At 38.0% G+C, this 10,849-nt stretch overlaps 1 protein-coding gene across 1 annotated transcript; it reads left to right on the plus strand.

Annotated features, from left to right (window-relative positions):
- The first annotated feature begins 3,443 nt into the window (after positions 1-3,443).
- LOC121639567 (ras-related protein Rab-1A-like) lies at positions 3,444-9,446 on the plus strand. The gene is made up of 6 exons (XM_041984889.1): positions 3,444-3,664; positions 4,752-4,824; positions 4,913-5,008; positions 5,304-5,399; positions 5,968-6,099; positions 6,720-9,446. The coding sequence occupies exons 1-6, from the start codon at positions 3,651-3,653 to the stop codon at positions 6,912-6,914; spliced, it is 606 nt and encodes a 201-aa protein (XP_041840823.1). The 5' UTR covers positions 3,444-3,650; the 3' UTR covers positions 6,915-9,446.
- Positions 9,447-10,849: the final 1,403 nt, after the last annotated feature.

Consider the following 10,849-nt stretch of genomic DNA (forward strand, 5'->3'; position numbering starts at 1 on the left):
AATAAGGAATCCACACATCCAACATTTTTAACTTGAACAGATAAGTTAATCAGTTGATGTGGCTGCTTCTTGTTGATGCTGATGCCTCTGGGCTCTTCGCTCTTGGATGGCTGGTGCCTGGACGGGTCGGCAGCTGCTGCTCTTGGTACGTTCGCGCCTGTGCCCCGTGACCGCGAGGGACTCTGGCTGGGGCCTTCCTTTGCCACCCTCTGGGTGGGTCTGGAGTAGTCTTCATTCATGCATTGGCTGCTGGAGCACGAGAAACGTTACCACCATCAACAATGCAGCCAACCTACATTACTTGTCACAAGTAAGACTGAATATCAGTATTAGTTGTATTTAGTTGCTGCAGTATTTTCTATCCTGTAATGATCTGTTCACCAGAAAAATCATGCTGGTCAGGCTCACTCATGTTGAGTGCTAGCTGTGAAAATTATATCACAAAAGATTTGCATCATATTTAGTTTTAATCAAAATCACGTAATAAATGTATATACAACATAAGTAAAGCTGTATATCTGACTGAATAACCTGTAGGTGTAACAGATAACCCCGAAGACCCGGAAACTAGGCCACAACACACAAGTGTTAAAAAAAATGGATTTATTGAACTAGAGGTTGAGTGTGGAGGTTGGCAGAAGACTCTGGGATGGCAGCCTGATCACATGGGAAGGAGATGTGGATACTGAAAGAAACTGTTCAGAATTGACTTACGAGCAAAAAAAATTTCAATTAACCTGACAATGGGAGTACATTTTGACAACAATCAAAAAAATTATACAATTAATACATTGGAACTGAATCAAAGATAAATGTTTTCTAATTTTTTTTTTAAATAAATTACAATTTTATTTCCGTTGTAACTTTTTCTGGTTGTATTGTGCTTCTTTCTATGTTGCCTTGGCTGCTTTTAGTTGATGTGTGTTTCATATAAAGCATTTTGGACTGTCTGGTTGCTTAAATGCTGTGGTAGCTGGATAGTTGGCAGGTCTTCCATGTAGGTGACTTGTGTTTGATGCCCACAGGGAACATTTTTACAATGAGGTGAAAATAACACCTTCCAGTTGGGTCCTTGGGCAGGACCCTTACACTACTGCCTACAGATGTAAGTTGCTTTAGAGAAAAGCATCGGCTAAATGACTGTAATGTGTTACAAATAAATTTGCCTTTCCTTTCCAAAATTATTATTATTTTCTGTTTTAAAACAATGGCGTCCAGTATGGTTCAGTGTCTTTTTTAGCTTGTGGAAGATAATGAAGAAATAATTTGATCAGCCTTTCATCAACTTGATCCACTGGTTATTGTTTTTAAAAGTGGTGGTTACCACACAAATTCAGTGAGAAGATCCTGATATCCAGCAACACGTGATCCCAAACTGACCAATCACAAGGGAGTACCTCACTGAGATTCGACAGGGATGACAGACATACAGTGAGGACACCTTGTCAACACTTTCCCTCTGATGCATCAGACACCCACAGCCAGCAGACAGAGCTCTTTGTCAAATTTTCCAACACAGTGAGATGATTTCAGGTAGTTTGTGGCAAAGCTGACTCGACGTTTCATGAAGCCTCAGTTTCACCATCCCTAGTGAGAATCGGTGGTCAAGGCACAGAGAGAATAATCCAGGGACATGAACTTGGTCAGTAACTTGGAAACAATCAAGCACATGAGAAGAATGCTGGACAGAGAAAGAAAGACTGGAGAGAGTTTAAAGAAGGTGGAGCACAGGAGAGCAGTCAGGGATGAACAGCTGAAATGAATGAGGCTGACTGTGAGTACATTCTGTTCATTACACATTTAATTTAACTTCAACTTTGAGCGGTAAAACATGACCTGTGGAAACTGACTTCACCTAGTGAAAGGTGGGCAGCTCAGTTGCTTCACTCTGCCGGGTTGCAGACAAACTGCCTCCTACAGGTCTGTGACGCAGCAATGCATGCGGCCATGCAGCTGCCCCCCTGTAGCTCCATCCCTGTTATACATGGATCATAACGAGCTTTCAATTTGGTTTAAATGTCAGATGTTAATATTCTGTCAAGAACACTACATGGTTGAAGAATTGATCATTTACTGGCTCTAACATGTTTTACAACCACAATACAGAACCTGATCTGTCATATGAGCATCCAACAAAGATCTCCTCTTATCAGATAGTCATCATTTACTCTTTTTTTAAAGAACTTTTTTACTACATTCAATCAAAAAAGAAAATGTGTTTTTATTAATGAATCATTTTAAAAATCAAATGAACTAAATAATATAATAATAATAATCTGCTTTCTTCAGTTAATGTTCTCAGCTTGTCAGCAGCTTCTTCTTTTTCTGTTCCCTCCAGAGATTCTGCTTGAGTTTAAATTAGTTTGACATGCTGGGAAATCCTCTAGTTTCTTAATATGGTTTTGTTGTTAGTTTGTGGACTTTCTGGTTTTTCAGACCTGTCCTGAGAATAAAAGGTCCCGTAGAAACTCCATCTCCATCATGCTTTTGTAATGGTCATTTCTGACTTCACATGCAAGCTCTGAAAAGGAGAAAGACAATAAAGGACCCTTCTGCAGGATTAGACTGATTCACAGACCTCTGGATCATTTATTTGTTTTTGTTTTTTTGTTTTTTTTTACATATCAGACATTGACTGAGAATTTCTTTATTGCCATTTTTTCTTTTTAATTATTTCATTTTTGTCTGTTTTTATACTACCCCATTATTTCAGAAAAATAGGAAAGAAAATATACTAAACCTGAAAAGATCTTCTCTTTGTTATTTAAATCTAATTAGAGGAAATCTAACCTCGACCTGCTCAGTCACGTGTCCTTCAGCGTGACTGATTTAAACCAACAGACACAGATAACCACTAACAATTTTAACTGGACCAAAGTCTCAATGATCACCCACTAATATTTAGTTATAAATATGTTGGAGGAGGTGTCATTTAAATTTTTTCATAAATTTTACTTAAAACATTTTAAAATGTACAAGAGGTTTTCATTGCACCCTGTGATGGGATCGTCCAGAAAAATAAATTTGATTTATTTTGTGAACGCTATGAAAGACCAATAACAGACATTTAAATGACATAGAAACTAAGCTCAAAAGTGTATCATCAAAACGCTAATTCCACAATGGGTAAAGGAAACACGTTTAAAAATCATTTATAACATCTACCAAGCTGGCGAATTCTTTAAAAAAAAACGATTTAAAGTGAATCTCTGTTCCTTTTATGAATTTTGGCACGGTATTAAAGATTTAATTGCCCTTAACATCAACTATGTTAACAATTTAGACGTATCCAGACCGTTACTATCTAATGTCATTAATACTTGTTTTGTTGGGTAAATATTTTGTTGATTACATTGTAGTTTTGTAAACGTCCTTGTTTAATAAAGTTCAATAAAAAAAATGCAAGTGACACATCACCTTTTGTCACTTCCGCACCTGCGCAGTCAGAGAAAGATAGAAAAATATGTGGCAGCTAAAGGAAGGAAATAGGTATGTGTGAGGAATATATTACATATCTGAAATAATTCAGCCAGAATCCCGATCAACGATCAGTCGGTAATTGATCCTGTTAGAATCTGAAGACAAGGAGTTCCTGGCCGCGTCTTCATCTGTCCTCAGAGGGAAGAAAAGAAGTGATCCGTCACGGAGCCATGAATCCTGAATAGTAAGTTAATAATCAGTTGATGTTCAGACAGTCAGGAAGGATAAATCCAGGCAGGTTTAGTGAGAAATCTGCAGCCTGACTAACATCAGCCAGCTGGATCCTCGATAACACAGCACAGCTTTCATATTTAAGAGCTACAGCGCGAGACCTTGTTCACGGCGCGAGTTTAAACGTGAATAAAGATGTCTAGACCCAGCCAGTCCTCATCACTCCATTTTGGCTCGTAATGTCAGCACACTGGTGTAAACAAGCTAAACTTTACTCCAGGGGGCTGTTCCAGAACCGAGTTAAGGAAAAGTCTGTTTTGTTTTTTTGTTTGTTTGTTTGGGTTTTGTTGTTGTTGTTTTTGGGTTTTTTTCTTTTTTGTTGTTGTTGTTGTTGTTTTTCTGTCCCAAAAAGCGAGGTAAGTCTTACTCCGAGGGTGTTACCATGGTAACTGACTCCATGAAGTGAACTTCCTTGCTGGCAGGTTTACCACAAAGAAATCTAGAGTTACCTGTCTCCTCCCACCTGAAGCAGCTGTCAGACTTGGGTTGTCCCTACCAGCGGCATTCCAGATATTGATGATTAATGAGAAGATTTTTCAGAAATAGAACAAAGGTTTTATCATTCCCTGATCAATGCCATCAAACGGCATCTCAGGCTGTACATATTCAATATGAGATAACATCAAAGGGAGACTTTGTACTTTGCGCTGCGATAAATGCCTATTTTTTATTTCTTGTGTAAATAGGACCTTTGTTTATTATGTTGGCAACACAGAATATATATATATATATATATATATATATATATATATATATGTGGGTGTGTGTGTGTGTGTATGTGTGTAACATTTCATAACCTATAATTTCCTGATAAATATATCCTCAAACTGGGCCATTTTACTGTCACTGACATTCTTCAGCTGTACATGTCCATCATCAGCGTGGACATGAGATGATATCACAGACAGGTTTCTGCAACCACTTTGTTGTACGGGGCAACGTTCTTCATCACCGATGATGATATACACACCACCATTGTCCACATATTTTTGGTACCATTGACTGTTGCTGATATTAAAAAAAATCACTTTTAATTTCAGTGACTACTTGTTCAAGCTGCTCCTCATCGGGGACTCTGGCGTAGGAAAGTCCTGCCTCCTGCTACGATTTGCAGTAAGAAGTTTGTTTCTTTTTTTTATCCTTTTTGACCCGTAAATGTTTCCTCCTGGTGGTGTAACCCTGTCCGGCTCTCTGTCTGCAGGATGATACCTACACAGAGAGCTACATCAGCACTATTGGGGTGGATTTTAAGATCCGCACCATTGAGTTGGATACAAAGACCATCAAACTGCAGATTGTGAGTCCACATGCTCCCACAGAGAATATTTAGTGGTGCAGCAGTAAAAAAGGTCCCTCCTAAAACAGTGTCCTGCTGCAACATGTTCCCAATATTGCTTAGGCAGGTTAAACTGACAAATTCAGATCAGAATAAGAATAAAAAGTGATTTTCATTAAGAACCAGTATGCCACCTCGTTAGTGTGTATCAGACATCCTCTGACAACAGTTGTTGTTCATTGTAGTTCATTTCATGTGATTGTATAACCACTGAATACATTTAAAAAATTTCTTCCTTTTCCACTGTGTTTATTAGTGGGACACTGCAGGTCAGGAGAGGTTTCGTACCATCACCTCCAGTTACTACCGTGGAGCACATGGTATCATAGTTGTATATGATGTTACGGATCAAGTGAGTCAAAGTCTGGATGGATAAACTGTAAGGGCTGGGATAAACTTACTGTTAGCAACACATCCGCTTACGTCTCATGGCTGCCATGCGTTCCTAGCATTCGTTTGGCATGTAGGCTGCTCGTGTTGATGTGAGTTAACGTGTCGTGTGCACAAGTTGAAATATTTACTTGAACGCTAGGGGCACTCGTGAACAAGAGCATGAACGCGACAGGTCCAAAGTAAACACAGTGTTTGTTGAACACCATCTCTCGGACCTTTCCTGCAACTACTTCCATCTTTATGATTTCTCCCACCCATTGCACAGCGATAAACACTGCCTTAACAGTTGGCAACAAATCGGAAGGATTTTGGGGGTTGATGCCCTGTTACCTTTTCATTATTTCAAAGTTCAGGTGCTGTGTGCGCCACCTTGCAGTGACCTCCAGTATTGAACATTTTTGCAGTGTTCACAGCAAGTATATCCCAGCCCTCACCCAGCACATAGTACAGGCTGCTATGTCTTATTCAGTGTTCTCTCTGCAGTCTGAAGTTTAACTCCTCTTTCTATGAATGCTGTCGTTGTGCAGGAGTCCTATAACAATGTCAAACAGTGGCTTCAGGAAATCGACCGTTATGCCAGTGAAAATGTCAACAAGCTGCTGGTGGGCAACAAGTGTGACCTGACAACTAAGAAGGTGGTGGACTACACCACAGCCAAGGTAAGTTGCTATCAAAACATGCTAACATCCGATTTCAATCAATTAATAATACTGAAATGGATCAAGGAAAAATTGTAACATGTAAAAGAAAAAAAATATCACAGGTTTATTCTGTACAAATCATTTATCTGGTAACAAAGCAGTAGAGAATTCCAACAGAATAAGCTGTAATTACACTGATTACTGTTGTTATGGACAAGAGAGCTGATATAGTATTGTTATATTAGTCTAGACATGTTAACATTACACTAAACATCTTAACATTAGCCTAAACATGCAGGCATTTAGTCTAAATATACTAACATTGGACTAAACATACTAACTTTACACAGGTTAATATTAGCTTGCTGGCATTTGACTGACCATGCTAACAGTAGCCTATATATATATATATATATATATATATGCTAACATTTGTCTAAATATGTTATTATTAGCTTAAAGAGGTTAATATTCGCCTTAACATGGTAAAAATGAGTCTAAACATGCTAACATTAGGGTAAACATGCTAACATTTGTCTAAGTATAACATTTGTCTAAACATGGTAACGTTGTAATTGTATTATTGTATTGCATTATCTGGGTTTATGGTTTCACAAATGTCTCCTCTTCCACGGCAGGAGTTTGCTGACTCGTTGGCCATCCCCTTCTTAGAGACAAGTGCCAAGAACGCCACTAACGTGGAACAGTCTTTCATGACCATGGCAGCGGAGATTAAGAAGCGTATGGGACCTGGTGCCACAGCCAGTGGGGAAAAACCTAACTTAAAAATTGAGAGCACCCCCATCAAACCATCTGGAGGCGGCTGCTGTTAAAAGGATCAATCCCATCTCCCTTCTGTTTTCCCTTCTATCACCAAAACACCTTGTGACGTACAACTCCCACACTCACCTCCCTCTTAGTGTCAAGGATCAGTCAGAGGAGTAAACTCCTATAGGGCATTTAGATCACATTGAATATTTAACCCCTTCCACCGACCTTATTAGCTACCCTTTCGTAATTCACTCACACCAACCAGCTGAGGAACATCAGTCTGTTTTGAAATGGACTGTGTGAAAAGAGCTTTTGTTAGGGTTCATTGGATATCATCTAGACAACAACAAAAGGCAGTTAGTGTCCGAGGGTTAAGGATAGTAGGAGAAAGAATCTTGGACTACTTTCACTTTCTGCCAAGAGATCAAAATGAAAATCACTTTGGGGGAAACTGGTATGACTGTTGATAGAAAATCAGTAAAATAAAATGTTTAGATATCACTAACACGCACACACTCATAGGTTGGCATGGGTTAAAGTCGTATGGCCATAAACATTTACTACTGAACATACTTAGTACATGTTGAACAGAGACAACTTTTTGCTGTTTCCTGATAAGAAAGTGGGTAATCTCCTCCATCTTTTCCTTTCTTCATAATCCTCTCAAATGAGTTATTTGTAGCTAGCTACAAGTAACTCATTTGAGAGAAAGCTATGGAAGTAGCTGGCTACTTGTTACAAAGCTACCTAGCTTGTTAAAAAGCTAGCTACAAGCAGCTAATTACATGTCACAAACAACAAATGACAAATCTAGCTGGCTACTTGTAGCTAGCTTTAGGAATATTATTAAAAGTCAGTTCCTTGTATCCTAAAGCTAGCTGCAAGTAGCTCTAACTAGCTAGTTAATTGTAGCCAGCAACAAATTACTTGTTGCAAATCTAGCTGGCTACTTAGAGCCACTTTAGTAATAGTCACAAATAAGATATTTACTTTTAGCCTAAAGCTTGCTGCAAGCATCTAAAAACAGCTGACTTGTTACAAAGCTCGCTAACTACTTGTATCTTGCTTTAGGCAGATTAGAGACTGTCTCCAATAATCTAGCTAACTCCTTGTAGCTCTCTGTTTCTAAACTGCCTAAACCAAGGAAACTTGTGTTATGTGAGATTTTTCAAATCATTGCATTTATTTACACATTTACTTAGATTTTACACAGTTTACATTTCATGTTTTTTTTTTGTTTTTTTGGTAGAGCTAGATTAATTTACAAATGGCTGATTAAGGAATTCCCTATTTCAAATAATGCAGCTTAGCTAATTCCACGTGTCGATAATGTGGCTGTCTCGCATATTGTGCTTCTAAGAGCTGTAAAATCTGTTTTTAAGTCATAAGTCTGTATATAAATTTATAAAACTAGAAGCACTCCACTAAGTCATAAGGTCACTCACCTGAGAAAACCGCCAATAGGCCCAACACCTCACCTAGTACACCTATATTTTTAACTTTCTGGATCAGCAGATCCAGAATATCAACAATAATAATAATAATCTCTTTTTTTTTTTGTCTGCTAATGATTATGGGCATTATCTGTTGAGTTAGAAGCTGTAATGGCAAACTGTTCCCTATTGCCCTATTGTAAAGAATCCTTTAAAAAAGACTCCTGGATCCAGACAATGATATGGATCACCCCTGAAATGTAATCACTTGATCCTTTATTGTAAATTCCTGAAAGTTTAATCAAAATCTGTCCATAACTTTTTGAGTTATGTTGCTAACAGACAGACAAACTAATGTAGCCAGAAACACAATAAAAAAAAGAACAGAAGCTAAAGAATGAATGCAGAATACGTTTTGGCTATGCTCCAACAAATGAGTGAGGAATAATCAGATGGAAGAGAAATATTCAGCCTCTCTTACTACAATAGGACCAAGTTAGGAGTGACAAGCTGCCGAGGCAGCATTCAACTCTAGCTGCAGCTACAATACGATATAATAAATCAATATCAGCTGACATCTAGTGCTCTGTTTTGTTACTTTAGCATTATATGATGCTTTTTTTTATTCTTCCCCCTCAAATTATTGATTAAAATATAGATACATTTAAAAATGATTTAATTTTGTTTTCTGTTAGCTGATAAATGAATGTTGTAAGGTAGTATTTTACAGTTTGTATTTAAAATACAAGCCCAAAGTAATCCCACATGCTAAACAATTTATTATTTGTTCTTTTATTGAGCTTTTTCTACTTCTAAATGATAAAAAAATAATAATAATAATCAAGTGGGGGGCGAAATTGCCTCCTGTTTCTCTGTAAACACCACCTTTATTATTTTAATGCTGCGTTGGCAGGGTGTCCAAATGACTCCCTCTGGTGGTTATAGGGGGTATTGGAATACTGGTGGTTCTAGCCTTAAAAAAACGTGGTAATCTGGATCATCCCCAAAATCTAAACTGTTCTTCCTTATTCTGTTTCTGAGATTTCCTGAAAGAATTCATTAAAATCTATTACTTTTTGAGCTATGTTACTAACAGACAGACAAACGTACAGCGTTAAAACATAACCTCCGGTTTGGCGGAGGTAATAATTTACTGATAAAGAAGGCGAGGTGTTTTAACATTAACCTCAGTGTTAGCATTTTGTATGACACCATGTCAATCAGGTGTTATCATACACAGGTTTGTCTTTCATTGTTGTGGTTTTGTTGTCCTGACAGAGACTCCTCGTACCTTGACTTCGACCCCTGACACAGTCTGCAGATGTTGCTGGTGATTGATATTTACAGTTTGGACATTCTTCCGGTAGTTCCTGTCTCTTTCCTGAGACCAGAAACAACAGTCTCGTAACTGGACACTTGGTTCAAACCTGTCGCGTCCCTGGTTCATTATGAGAAATCTCAGTGCTCTAGATTTTGCCGCCCGTGTGATGTTCTCCTTCTGTCTGATCATTAAAACCTTATTATAACTCAGTTGGTTCAGACATATTAACTGGCAGCAGCTCACACAAAGGAGATTCATTTAAAACTGTTTTAAAGAAGATGATGTGTAGAAATATCACAAGTAGCTTTAAACTGATGGGTTTTTTGTTGTTGTTGTTGTTGTCGTTATTGTTTTTTGACACCAGATAGCATAAGATTGTCCTCCAGCAGATATGTTGAAATGTGAAAGAGAAAAAAAATGTTTGTTTTTACCAAATTTAAAAATAAAATTAAGATATGTTGACAGAGAAAAGACATGTTGACCATCAGCCCTGGTTCTGGAGGTTCAGGGACTGACCGGTCTGCTGACTGGATATGATGTCCCTGCTAATTTCTCTAGCCAAACACGATGAACCCCTTTAGACCTTCTCTGGCTGACCAAGGTTTTGTTCCCAGTTCTGGGTTTCTATATGAGGACCCTGCATCTTGTGAAGCAGGGTCCGGGTAACTCCGGAGCTTTTTATTGCCAGCTTCACAACCAACCGCTGGGGCTTAATTCTGATTTCTTTTTCAGATACTTCGTAGACTTAAATATATTCACCTGTTGTGTGTTCTGTTGAATCATGGAGGGGGTGGGTATGACTTTGATTTGCTTATACTTATTTTGTATTTTGGGGGGTAAAATGGGTATTTTATGATTTGCACAGTTTTAGAGGCTCTACATAGTGTTTGCTTATTTTAAAATAGGAGCTGATCCGTCACCTTGTATTTGTTTTGTTTGTTGATTTTTGCAGCTGCAGAGTTTGATCATATTTAATTATGTACATATTATAAATATATATGTAAGAAAATGATTAAAAATATTAACATCAACACAAGGGCTGGCCTGGTATTTTCCTACTTTGTGTTTGGGATGATATTCTAACAAACATTATTTTACACTGTCGGAAACCAACCCAGTGAACGGGAATGAAAAATGTGTTCAGTGTGGACTGAGATGTCCTGATAGAAAATTAAAGAGTCAAAATTTAATTTGTGTTACTGCTGTAAGCAGATTTTAAATGCACAATCAAAGCTGGATTAGT

The sequence above is a fragment of the Melanotaenia boesemani genome, chromosome 5, assembly GCF_017639745.1.
Source record: "Melanotaenia boesemani isolate fMelBoe1 chromosome 5, fMelBoe1.pri, whole genome shotgun sequence".
Taxonomy (NCBI): domain Eukaryota; kingdom Metazoa; phylum Chordata; class Actinopteri; order Atheriniformes; family Melanotaeniidae; genus Melanotaenia; species Melanotaenia boesemani.

Excerpts from the sequence above, each read along its gene's own strand:
- LOC121639567 (XM_041984889.1), top strand. Across the intron at positions 5,009-5,303 it reads AGACCATCAAACTGCAGATT|TGGGACACTGCAGGTCAGGA; the intron begins GTGAGTCCACAT and ends TGTGTTTATTAG. Across the intron at positions 5,400-5,967 it reads TATATGATGTTACGGATCAA|GAGTCCTATAACAATGTCAA; the intron begins GTGAGTCAAAGT and ends GTCGTTGTGCAG.